The sequence below is a fragment of the Clarias gariepinus genome, chromosome 20, assembly GCF_024256425.1.
Source record: "Clarias gariepinus isolate MV-2021 ecotype Netherlands chromosome 20, CGAR_prim_01v2, whole genome shotgun sequence".
In the NCBI taxonomy this organism is placed as follows: domain Eukaryota; kingdom Metazoa; phylum Chordata; class Actinopteri; order Siluriformes; family Clariidae; genus Clarias; species Clarias gariepinus.
This window is the reverse complement of record NC_071119.1, coordinates 11,260,828-11,274,751: the sequence shown is the minus strand read 5'-3', so window position 1 is coordinate 11,274,751 and position 13,924 is coordinate 11,260,828. Positions and strand designations below refer to the sequence as shown.

The window sequence follows — 13,924 nt, the reverse complement described above, 5'->3', positions numbered from 1 at the left end:
CTAGTTATTTAAACTAGCAGGCTAAAAGCGTTTCATTTCATCTCACCCTAGTTCACTAATATTTTGGTTAATATTACTGGTACAATCAGCCAGTTCTTAGAGCATGTGGAATTAGCGCATCACTAATGATGCCATTACTATTCTGAGCGTACTATTTAGTATATTAGTATGCGGATTGGGACACAGCCTGTGCGTAGGCCAAGTTAGGCTGTGTAATGGTGGGGTTCAGGCAAATAAACATTATTTCTCAATGACTATAAAAAAAGCAATTAAATGTGAATCTTCATCTGTTTTATGATCTGCACAGCCGGGAGAAGACACAGTCAATAAACATATTTGCTACGGTTTTATTAGAGTTTTAGTTGGCTCTAATATTTTTTTATATGCGCCACTAATCGAGTTGCATTTTAATCTTTATAATAAATAGCTTGCAAATTTATTTTGCGATCAAATTCTGAGTAATTTTTATACATATATATATATATATATATATATATATATTATTAATTAGTTATTTATTTTGACTTGGTCTGCTTACGCTAATGCCTGTCCTTTAGCCCTTTCGTCATCTGTACATCGCTCAGCGAGCGATGCAGCAGCACTTTTTTTGTTGATCTAGCTCTCTTTTGTTCACCTCATCAGCTTCCAACGCTTCAACTTTCATGCCAATACCACTGTCGGTACCATTAATTTCTTTCCTTTAGACAGTGACACAGGATTAACCTTTGCTGGTTTCCATGGTGACCAGGTATCAATACTGCCAATGTCTGTTCTGGCCATCGCAGTATATATTAATAGGTGTGCTAATATTGAAATGCATTAAATTAAATTAAATTAAATTAAATTAAAGATGCAGAGGCATGCACACATGCGCACACAAACACAAACATACACAAATTAATTTAATACTTACATGTCTAAGCTTATCACTTTGGCATCCACCTGTCTGCACACTCATTATTGACTTTCTGGAGCAAAGGAAAAAAGTCACAGGCAAGTAACCATAGCAATGCTGTTTCCAGTTATGCCTTGCAATTGTCACTGGTAATTATCCACCTTTTTTTAGATTGGCTAACAACAAAGATTATATCGATTTCACAATATTTAGCCAGGAGTTTTTTTGTTCCTAGTAGAAATATTTGATCTCGGCTTCTGTTGAATCAGTAGTAAGATTCGCTTTTTATCTGACACTTTGTCCTACTTGTTGCTTTTTCCTGCTTGCACAAGAAGCTGACATCTGATCGGTCAGGTGATGAAAAAGCCATTGTCAGCACTTGGAATAATTTTTGGAAAATTCATCATTCATTCCTTTCTCATGGGATTTTGAATTATACAATTTTAAGTATTTACCGCATTTTCGTTACTCTATACAGTACCAGTCCGTATAATGCAAGCACAATTGTTGTAAAGAACAACAAAACATTTTCATATATACAGGTAAATGTTGCAGCTTTAAATATTTCCACCAGGACTATTCTATATAGTCTTTCTCAGGACCTACAAAATGACAAAAACAATGTCATGTCCTAGTTTTATCTATTTATACTGTAACTATGTTCAATGACATGGAACATTTGCAAAATCCTGAAGAGTTCACACTGGAGACTCCTTCCTTTGTTAAATAAATTTGTGTCTAGTTATTATTACATGATCTTGGATAAGAAAAGTCACACCTGTAATATAACCACTGTGTGTGTGTGTGTGTGTGTGTGTGTGTGTGTGTTTGTGTGTGTGTGTGGTCTTTTTTCCCCCCAGGCTCTCCTTGAGACGCAGAACATGCTGCGAAGTCACATCTCAAACTTTACGTTCAATTTGGGCTTTTCTGGCAAGTTTTTCCACACTGGTAAGTCACAGTATACTATATGTGTGAAAGTGTGTGTGTAACAGTGTGTGTATGTGTGTATGGAGAGATATCACTAATGTAGATGGTGATATCAGACTGTATGTTATCAGTATGTGTGTTTTTTGTTTTATTCAGGTACTCAGGAGGAAAACGAGGGCGACGATCTGCTGCTGAAGTACATGAACGAGTTCTGGTGGTTTCCTCACATGTGGAGTCACATGCAGCCTCATCTCTTTCATAACGAGTCGTCGTTGATGGAGCAGATGATTCTGAACAAGGACTTTGCTCTGGTGAGGAAAGAAAGAGTCCGCTGCTAAATGCAAGAATCACGCTTTAAAAACAAGATGGCACGGATTTATTTTGAATGTGAATATGAAACTTCACAGTTTAGATATAATCTGTTTTTCTTAGTAAGAGTGTATAATGAAAGCATTAAAAAGCTGTACTATTCAAAAATACAGTATGTAAGTCACTGTTCGATTTGATTACAGAATTATGACTTAAAGTGAAAAGTTATGAAAGTATGGAAGTACTGAACCGGCACTTGTAAAAAAGATATTTTTCTTTTAATATCTGTCTCCGAAAGAGAATTAGTAGTGACTGCTTTCATATTTTCAAAAGCCTTTTGTCATCTATAATAGTAATATGTCTGTTGAATAGTCTAAAAAACGTAGATAATTAATTAAATAAACAAACAACAACAAAAAAACACCTAGCAAAGCAAATTGTCTTTAATTAAAGTGTCACACAGTGGAAAAACATTTGCAAATATTTTATGCAATTTCGTCTCTGAATAGTCTCGGTGCTTTATGAATAAGCTTATTAAGAGGCAAAACAATTCTTCTGTATCTCTTTGGGGAGCTGGTTCATTTTCACATTGGCGGATAGGAGCTTGATGGATCGTGTGCGTTTAAAACAATGTAGGACGTTGATCAAGCGCTTATTAAAAAGAAAAAAAAGACAGCGTTAATAAAGGAAAATACAGCAGGTAAGAAGATATACATGGTAAAACATGTGTGTTTTTATTTTGTTAAGCTTGTGATGCACTGTGGTCACTATGAATGAGGAATACGTCTTGAAAGCAACTTTGCAAGGCGTCATGGACACACTCATTTATATTGACCAATTTCGATCTATCTACAATATGTGCATGTTTTTGGAAACGTGAGAAGAAAACTCAAAGCCTGGATAAACGCAGTGCTACTACAGTGAAACCTCAGATTGTGAGTAACGCGGTTTGCGGGTGTTCTGCAAAACGAGCAAAGATTTTTATTAAATTTTAACTTGGAAAAAGAAAAAGTCTTGGTTCACGAGTACCGAGTATCATGTATCACGCATGCGCTTTTGTTTTGACGCCAAGCGTCACATGATCACAACTGAGCCAACGGTTTTTCTTTCTCTTGTGCTGCGGAATTGTGCGTAATCGTCTCCCCTGCTGGGTCTGCGCATCTCTCACTGGTATAATCAATATCCACGCATGTACTGTTTCCTGTAACACTGTGACCACGTGTGTGTGCGTAAAACATATTTTATTTTGTGTCTGTCTGCGTGTGTGTACAGCGCGCGTGTAAAGCAAAAGCAAGTCTCATTAGAGAGGTTAAATATCCATTTTCTCTCTCTGTATCAGCCTGCTCTTTGTGTCTGTGTGCGCATCATTGGACACCGTGCCCCACACACACACACAAACACAGACCCTACTTTCGCCTTCAAAGACACACACACAAAGTGAAAGAAGGGTAACTGTGTAAGACGAGAAGGAGGAAAGGGGGAGGGGCTCCTTACTTTAGCTTCACACACACACACACATACACAGCGCCTTTGTGCACAAACGAAACCACTTATCTGTTTCGATTAAATTTAATTTTAATATTTAAAAATTATATATATATATATATATATATATATATATATATATATATATATATATATAATATTTTTGTAAAGTGCAGGTTAATTTGTTTTATTTTTACTTTATATTTTGTGTTAATTATTTTTATGCATTTATTTTTGGGGCTATGGAACAAAACATTTAAGTTTTCATTATTCCCTATGGGAAAATTCAATTTGGTTTACGAGTGTTTTGAAATACGAGCCCACTTCCTGGAATGAATTTTGCTCGTAATCCAAGGTTCCACTGTATTAGTGTACCAATCAGTCAGAATATTGCGACATTAACATTGGGCACTCAAGGCTTATTTCTGCCTGAAGGGGGCAAAAGACAGCCTGTCCTGCCTAGTTCAACAGAAAAGGCAATATAGCACGACTCGTTAAAACAAGTCAATGCTTGCCATGATAGAAAGGCACCAGAACACTCAGTGCATCACAGCCCGCTGTGCTGGGGTCGCAGCAAGCAAAGTCCAAAGCTGCTGACCAAACCTCTAAACTCACCAGATCCCAGTTTGATAAACAAGCTGATCCACCACCCTGCAACTGACAGCACCCAAAGCATCTGTTGCTAATGTCTTGGTGCCAGATACCACATTACACCCCCAGGGATTATGCCCTGAAGGGCCAGAGCTTTCCTGATGGCACAAGGAGAACCTACGCACCATGCATTGTAATGTTAAGGCTGATTGGTAATAGAACGGCATATTAAAATATAATGTACATTTATAGCATTATTGAAACCACTGTATCCCTGACCAGACAGTTACTAAGAAGGAGTAAATGTAGGTTGTAAATGCAACCCATTTCATTAAAGGTCATCTTACAATAGTTCTGTAACCTTGGAACCTTGACCACTTAAAACATAGTAGGTCAATTTGCTTTGCATTTCGGACTGTAAGGCAGTAAGTCGTACATTCAGCTTAAATGTATTTGTCTGGAGCCACTGAGAATGAATGCAGCATTGCTCCTTTTGCTTTAACATCCATTTGATCATTCTCAGACTCAGAAGTCAGATAATCCGTGTTCTTTTGAAGGCACATTTGAAGTCAGAAGCACTTGGGCAAAATAGGGTAAAGGGTAAAATACATGATTTTTTAAATTTGCTTTATTTTTGTTGAGCTTGTGATGAACTGTGATCACTATGCACGAGGAATCCGTCTTGATAGTAACTTAAAACCATTGCAAGTCATCATGGACACACTCATTTACATTGACCAATTTCGATCTATCTACAATATGTGCATGTTTTTGGAAACGTGAGAAGAAAACTTAAAGCCTGGATGAAAAATGCGGATATGGGAGATCATGTACACGAACATTGTTTCTTTTAACTGTGTCAGTCCAGCCAAGCAGTAACTAAGAGGATATACTGTATTGGGTTTAAAAGGTAAAGAGAACTCTTGGAAGGTGTATGATGGTAGCACAGTGATGTACAATAGTGAATAGCAAAGTGGCCTTGCAGCTTCAGGATTCAGTCTGTGTGGTGTGAATGCTCTCCTTGAGGTCAGTCGTTTTCCACCATAAGACATTTCTAAATTGCCCATGGTTGATGGATGGGTGCTAGTGGGTTGGCACCCATTCAATGTGTACCCTCCCTTCTGCAACAAGTTCCCAGCAATAGGCTCCTGCGGTCTTGCACAGGATGGATGGATGGATGGATGGATGGTTAGAATTCCCCATTAAACGTTCTTGTTTATTGTCATCAACATCTAAAGATATCTTCTTCAATGTTCTCATAATGTTGAAGGCACCAATAGATGCTCTCAATAGGACAAATAACTTCTGTATCGCAAGACCTTAGATGCAGCGCTTGCTTCTCTAATGGGTTCCTCGAAGACAGATAATACTTGAAATGGGAGCTTTTCTAAAGAAAACCACTTTGTTGTAAAGAGTTCCCCCAGAGGGACAAAGCTGAAGAAAGGTTTGCAGTGCCAGATTTCTCTCTCAGACTTTTTTTTTTCAGTCAGGTAATTAAAATTAAAGCAGGGTTGAAACCGTTGTCCCTTCGGGACAGGATTTGGTCCCTGTTTGGTATAAAGGACAACTCCAATCTGGTCCAGATGAACCATTTTATCTGTTTACCTATAGTCTATTTAGTTAAATATTTAAACTGAGTCTATTTACCAATATTTTCTGATCCCTGTTAAGATCATAAACCCGCCAGCCTCCTCAGGGTACTATTTTTTATTTTTTATTTTTTAAGCAACTGTTATATCAGCCTTGCTAAGTGTCTGTCACGTGTGTCCATCCTCGAGGGCCTTGAGAAAACGTTTTAGCAGATACCGGGAACAAAATTTACGTTAGCTCGTAACGTTTCTCTCGGAAAGCCTTCTCAGCTCGGGATTCGGCTTCTCTGTGAAGCTTTGATTGTTTTTTCTTTATTCCTTGGGGGCGCTGCGTGCATTTAGGAGAAAGAGAGAAGAGGCTGCATGTTTTTCATATAAAGAGTTCTTGCATTTATCTTACTTAAAGTTGCTTAAAGTTTGGTTTTATTGCATGACTAGTAATTGTATCTTTTTTTTTTTTGTTCTTAATAGAAAATCTGGAGATATTTTCCGTGATAATAGAATTATCACAGAGACCAAGCCTTAAAATTAGTCATTTTCTCATATTTGTTAAATTACAGGAAATGAGACATTATCCAGTTGATGAATTTACTTTTTTATTTATTTATTTATTTATTTTTTAATCCTAGGAGCCGTAGTATTTTTAGATCCCTATCATGAGATGCATTCCCAGAGTGAAGCATCATTAGATTAAAAGATAATATTTTCCTATGATTACATGCACTTACAAAACTGGTCATTATTGAGCTGAGGACCAATATTCACCAAAATCTGATTCATTCATACAGGTTTCTTGTTCAGTCAAATACTGTATATTCTGGAACCTGTGTACAATTGTGTGTAACTTACTTACTTTACTTGTGTGTGTACCTGTATCAGATTTGACAGCATCATGGTTCGTATATGCTGATATAGTAATGTATGTGTGTAGCATATTTTGGTACAAGAGAGGAGTATAGAATGGTACAGTGTTCTGTTATCATTATGGTTATGTACTATGATGGTAAGATGATGGTACCTTGGTGTACAAGTTTAATACCTTCTGGAAGTGAGTTCTTAAGGCCAAGTTTCGTATTGCAGAACGCAGTTTCTCATAGGAAATAATGTAAATGCAGCTAATCCGTTCTAGCCACCCAAAAACAATATCAATATTACCAATTCCCAACACTATAATCAAAACATTTACTGTATAAAAGACATGTACAGTATTAGAATATTAAAGTAGAATATTAAATAAATGGACATTAAACTTTATTTAAGATTCTACTTTAAAAACTGAACTGAACAAAAACGTCTCTGTATATTTTTCCTACTGAAGTGTGTGATAACGTTCTTGGTAGTGTGTCAAGATGTCTAATATGGTACTGCCTGTACCAAACCATACCAGTAGTACAGTATGTACTGACATATCTTATATGGTACTGTATGTTCCATATACAAACATTCCATATTAGACACCTGCTGAACCTTGGTAGTCACTGTGGTACCCAATAAGTACTGTGGTATTTACTAAAACATTGTGGTACTAACAAACACACTACCATATCAAGCGCACTATAAAATCCTATGGTATAAAATCTATAATGGTAACGTCTGAAGTACCACAGTAACACTATGGTACACTATAGGGTACGCTATAATACATGCCATAGTAAATTTTCTTATGAGTGACACTGTTATTATTTTCCACCCCCCGCAAACATCTGAATGGACCTGGGTTAATAGTTCAGTCTCGTTCCTTTCAGGTGAAATCTATCACAATGGCTTTTTTTTTCTTCGTGCCTTTTTCCACATAGGGTCAAAAGTTCAGTAGCAAACAAGCGCATCTGACACACATGTACGCATCGGCAGGTCTCGTAAAAAAACAAAAAACGAGAAAAAAAAACGCACATACACAAACAAACACACACACCCACAATCACTCTCGTTTATATTAAACACAGGTCAGTCGCAGTTGGTAAACCATAAAATGAGTCATGCATGCTCAGGTCCTGACCCATACACTCACTGTTAAACAGAGCCGCATGCACACACACACACACACACACGCACTGGTTCTGGATCCTGGCTCAGAGGACACATTTCATTTCCTGTGTGATTAAACACCAATATGTCCACTGGGTTCAAACTTAATCACTGCCAGTATCCTGTGTAGGTTAGATTGTGTGTGTGTGTGTGTGTGTGTGTGTGTGTGTGTGTCTCAGCTTGTGCACTCACCCCTATTAACACCTGCTGTGCTCCCTATCTGGCTTGCGTAATATTTTTCCTTTTTTTCCCCCCATCATGTCCCTGTTTTATGTGTCTCTCCGCCTGTGTGTGTCTGTGTTCTACTTAACATAACCTAGCTAACCTAAAGTTCTACCCAAGTAAACATACTAATTTATTGTACTTCACATTTTGTTCTCTGTTATTTCGCGTTTTATATAACGTATGGCCTCCACATTGTTAGTGTCAGCTTCAAACCTGGACCTTCTTATTGAAGACCAAGACATAAAGTACGCCGCGTGACACCATGGCTATAAGAAAGGACATAAAATCCGTAGAACTGATAGGTATAAGACACAAACAAGACAGATCCATATCTCATACATACTCCCATCATCTTTTATTTCTGTAATATTGTCTTCACTGTATCGTTGCACCAAGGTTGCACGCCATTGATGATTTATTTTGTTTAGAACTAATAAGGAAAGATTTTGACAGCAACACAGCAGCATGATATTTAAGCATATTCATGTACTTTAGGAATACTTTACGATCAGAGACTGGCAGTCTTCAATGTCAGAACTCTTCGCATGAGAATTGGAGTTACTGTAGCGTCGTGTCGTAGTTAACCACTATTGCAGGCGGTAATTGTGTCACTATGTATTAAGCACCAGTGTTGGGGAAGTTACTCAAAACTACTACAATTTACGAATTACTACTTTGTAATTTGATTACATTACTGATTATTACATGTAAAAAGTAATAAGATTGCTAAGTACACAACCGTCAAGTTACTTTGTAAACATCTGTTTATCATGTGCCTGTGATGGGCTGCGTCTCAACCTGTTGTCACTCCTCGCTCACTCTGTAGGCTCCCTAGGAAGGGACGAGACTGCTAGTTTAATTAATGTTAACAGATCTCGGGCTTTCTCCACGTTAAAAACCCTCCCTCCTTTAACCCTTCTTCTTCCCCGTTTTTTCTAAATAAAATGACCCCTTTTCCTCATGTCGGTGTGTCTGTGGTTCCACTACATCAAATGCAAAACAACAAAGCTCTCTGATAATTGATTAAAGCGAATGCTCGTTAACTGATGCTGCCGCGCAAAAAAAATATTTTTAAATGCATCTTGATTAATTGTTAAACACCTTATTTGTAAGACTAGTAACGTAATGTTATTGACATTGGTAACGCTAATCAAATTACATGCATTTGAAATGTAATGAGCTACATTACTGCATTATCAGGAAAAGTAATTCGAATACAGGAACGCGTTATACAGTAACACGTTATACCCTGGTATAACTCTGGTATTAAGTAAGTCATTAAAAGCAGCGTATGTTTTCCATAAAGCTCACGTTGAGAACAAGAGAGAGCACACCTTCTTCGCTTCTCTTAAGAAAAAAAGTTAATGAGAAAAAAACATTTTATCAGAACCGACTGATACTGTAAAAGCTATACTATAAAGTTAGTAGATGAGTGATCGGCCGGTTTGTCCTTAAAAGTGTGTGTATAAAACCATCTACATTTTATCCTCACGTCATAATTTTATGATTTGATTAAGTATCAAATGCCTTCTTTATAAAAACACAAAAACAATATGATGTGCTGGATCAAGTGCTATTCTAGACTTGGCACCTAAGGACAACTTAAATTACTGGAATTGGGCTACACAAATGGAAAATATAGTGGCAAATCTTTGTGTAAGGAATGTGGTCGATTTTTTTTTTTTTTTTTTTTTTTTAATGGACAAAGCTACTGTGTATTTAATAGTGAAAGAAAGAGCATTTTTGCCAACACGATGTGATAAGAATTCCGAGGGTTGGGACTAAACAGCTGTTTAGCAATGATTTATTTTGTTCGGGAGCATAAAGATTGGACTTGGATTGGAAGTGGAAAAAGGTGGTGTGATCTGACGAGTCCAGATTGACCAGATTGCAGCCCATACAGTTGTGTGTCAGGGTATGAAGGGAAGTGCACCCACCATGCATAGTGTCCGCGGTACAAGCCTCTGGAGAGAGTGTTATGATCGGAGGTTACTTTAGTCGCTCAGGTCTAGACTCAGCAACGGTTTGTGGCAAAAAAATTAACTCAGCTGACGACCTGCATGTACTGAATAACCAGGTTTCACATTTCTGGAGCTTTTTTGGTCATTACATTGCGTGCCGATAGATAGATCGATCGATCATGTTGATAGATTTGTTTTGTGCATGTTGTTATACACAGTATATGTCTGTGTGTGTGTGTGTGTAGGAGCATGGTATTCCTGTGGACATGGGCTACGCTGTAGCGCCTCATCACTCGGGTGTGTATCCGGTGCACATGCAGCTGTACGAAGCGTGGAAGAGGGCATGGGGCATCCGCGTGACCAGCACCGAGGAGTATCCTCATCTGAAACCTGCACGATACCGCAAGGGCTTTGTCCATAACCACATCATGGTGAGTGACACACACATTTGAATTCACAGACCTTACCACACAATTATTTTTTAACTCAAGGAAAAATCTGTCCATGTATCTACATACGGTACTGTATGTGTGTGTGTGTTTACGTGCGTGTTGTGAGTTCCGTGTGTGAGACAGCTAATATAGGCTTAATATACATGGCCTCAAACCACATTATAATGTTCAGAGTAACAATAGGATTCAGGGTTTGTGTGGGTGCGCACCAATGCGTCTTTGTGTCTGAGTACGTGTACGTTTGTGTGTCCTCTGGGCTGTAACATCGGTACCCTCATGAAATATGCAGTGAGACTCTCTCCTGGAGAAACACACACACACACACACACACACACACACACACACACACACACACACACACACACGTGCATATACACTGGAGGCAAAGCTACAACACTCCACAGAGCATCCACTGCAAATCAATGAGGCTAAAATACACACACACACACACACACAAACAGGATTTACACAATTATATATTTGAGCAGAATTAATAATCTTCCTCGGACACTTGAAGAAAGACAATATAAAACGTCCCAGAGAGGATCTAGACAACATACACACACGCGCACAAATAAATAATGGTTTGTTCAAAAGACACTGAGAGAGGCGCAGATAAAATCTCCCAAAGTCTATTCAGCTCGAAATCTCTCTCTCTCTCTCTCTCTCTCTCTCTCTCTCTCTCTCACACACACACACACACATTGCATGTTTAAACAGAACTAATTGTCAATAGCGTTACTTGTTTAAAGCAAATTTAGATTCAGCTCATGAGCTAATGAGCCAACATGTTATTAGATAAACAGAGAAGAAATTGTCCATGAAGGATCCTTCATTATTTTAGTTAGGTGTTTTATATGTACACTACCAGTCAAAAAATTTGGACACACCATCTAATTTCATGGTCTTCCAAGGCGTCCAAAATACAGCATCCAATAATCTTCTTTGAACAGTTGATATTGAGATGTATATCTGCTACTTCTGCTTTGTAAAGCTTCATAACACTTCTAATCTGAGGTGCTGGTTGTTCATTGATGATTTCTGAGGCTGGTGACTCTAAATGAACGTCTCCTCTGCAGCAGAGGTAAGTAGTGGTCTTGCTGTCCTGAGAAGGTCTTCATGAGAGACAGTTTTATCATGGAGCTTAATGGGTTTTGCAAATGCAGTAGACACAATACTGTTCTTCATGTTTTAAAATAGCAACTGGATGTTGTTGTTGTTGTTGCTTAATTACCTAATGCCATTAGTAAAAAATGTAGAAAATAAAGCCAAACTCCGTACTTTTTACTGTATACAGTGCATCTTCAAAAATTTGTATATTTTCCCTATAATTTAAAAAGTGAAACCGTCATATGTTATAGATTCATGAAATATTAAAAAATAAAATCTTTTTAGCTTGACTTTTGTAGTTTTAAAATATTAGAAAAGGCATTACTGAAGACCAGGTTGCTTTGATAGCAGCCATCAGTTCATCTGTACTGTTGGGTTGAATGTTTCTTACCTTCCTTTTGGAAGCATGTTCAAGTTACAAATATATCATATCTTATATCACAATGCTTCCAAGTTATTAATTCTAATCGTTAAGAAGGTGTTGGTTATTTTTCAGTAACAACAACAACATCTGACGGCATACTGAGGGGAAAACGTTAATTTCAGATTTGCAGATTAGTTCCATTCGTTTCAAAGCATGATGTGTTTCACAATTTCTGATGATGGATTTCCTAATTAAAACCAAAATGTGCTCTTACCAATCCTCATAATCAACCCCAGACCACTGGTATTGGAAGACAGCGATGCTTCCCAAGCATTCAAGGTTATAATTTTCGAAAGTCACATCTAGGGTCAGTCCTTTGTAACACTTTGTACCATGGAAAAGTCATCAGGTCAAAAGAGTTTGTCTAAACCTTACAGAGAGCGAAAACATGGCTGACTTACAGTAATTCACTACTTAACTGCAGCTCAGCAAAATGAAGTGAAATCTGCAGAATAATGGTGTTAGAAATTTTTTAAAAGTATCGGCAGTGGAGGGAAGACTAAACTGAACATTAGTGTGGCTTTTCATAGATTTTAGTGGTTTTTTTTGACAGGTTAATTATTCTGCTTGGTTGAATTCTGTTGTAATTTAATATAATATTAGATAATTTGAAAAGCAACTGTTAACAAATGCAACATAACTAGCTAGACTGAAAATAATATTTGCGTATCTGTGTGTACTGTACGTGTTTAGCTGCACATGTGGGTTGCTTGAATTTATAATTCTACCTTACTGTACATACAGGTTTATGATCCAAGTGGGCATTTGGACACCTACCCAAGTCTTCAAGTTGCCATTGTGGTTCCTTTTCTTTTTTTCCACTTTATTTAGAAATTGCTATGATAAGTGTTCCATTTAAAGCATGTGATAGAAAACAACAAATATAGAAAAATAAAGTTTTTTTACTAAGAATATGGGATTTACAAGGTTTAGGACCTCAGCATTAAAAAGCTAGTTTTTAAAGTTGCTTCTTTACTAGGTTTGCTGGTGTATAGTATCTGACAGGTACAGTATAAGATGAATTTAATAGTGTTTTTTTTTTATTATAACCTTATATAACCTAATATAATTATAGCCTTTCCTGGACACTGCATTGTAAATGCCCTTTTACACGGCAGAAAGTGATATCTTAGTAAGTGATAATATCCTGAATCTAGTCGAATGTAGCTATAATTTCTTAATATAACTTGATTAAGCCACTTGTAAGATCAATTCGGCTATTTCTAGACAATTTTTATAGACATAAATGTATTGATCATTTGACAAAACGATCTGCTAATTGAACAAGAGATTTACACCTAAAAGTTAAAAAAATATATATGGTTTATATTAATTAAATGTATTCAATTTGACTGAATTGTATGTTTTGACTTCACTTTTTGCAGTGAACTTTTAGAAGATGACTAAAAGTTTGTAGGTTGCAAAGTGCTGTTGTAAAGAAAGAAACTGTAAATGCAGGGTTACTGTGGAGTCATGTGATCAAATTTTTCAGTTTTGCTGGAAGTCTGTTTTTAGTAGTGTATTAAACTTTTACGGTTTAATTCACTTAAAGCGGTGGTTTGAAAGAATTGAATCATTAAAGTGAGTCATTGTGGCTGTCACAATTCTGAAAAATGGACTTAGCTGCAGAAGTTCCACACACTTACTTCCTAAGGCAAACTTCAACCAGAGTTGTAGCTAAGATTAATATTTTACTGAGGTCCTATTGCAGAAATGTTTGGTTCATATATCTATGTAATATATAATAATGTAGTCTATTGATTGCTAATTTTAGGGTGTTTTATTTAAACATAGAACATTTGATTTTGCATTTTTATTTGCTAAATCAAATGTTCTAAGTAATTAGGGTAATTAGGTAATTAATAGGATAAAATAGGGTAATTCTAGGTAATTAGGGCCTGGATTATCTTTTATATATTGTTAGAGTAAAT

General features: G+C 36.9%; 1 protein-coding gene across 1 annotated transcript in view; it reads left to right on the top strand.

Annotated features, from left to right (window-relative positions):
* ndst3 (N-deacetylase/N-sulfotransferase (heparan glucosaminyl) 3) overlaps positions 1-13,924 on the top strand; it is a 76,904-nt gene that overhangs the window by 24,632 nt on the left and 38,348 nt on the right. The window contains exons 3-5 of the mRNA XM_053479981.1: positions 1,756-1,843; positions 1,979-2,133; positions 10,253-10,438. Coding sequence (XP_053335956.1) covers positions 1,756-1,843; positions 1,979-2,133; positions 10,253-10,438 — 429 coding nt within the window. The remainder of the gene's footprint in view (positions 1-1,755; positions 1,844-1,978; positions 2,134-10,252; positions 10,439-13,924) is intronic.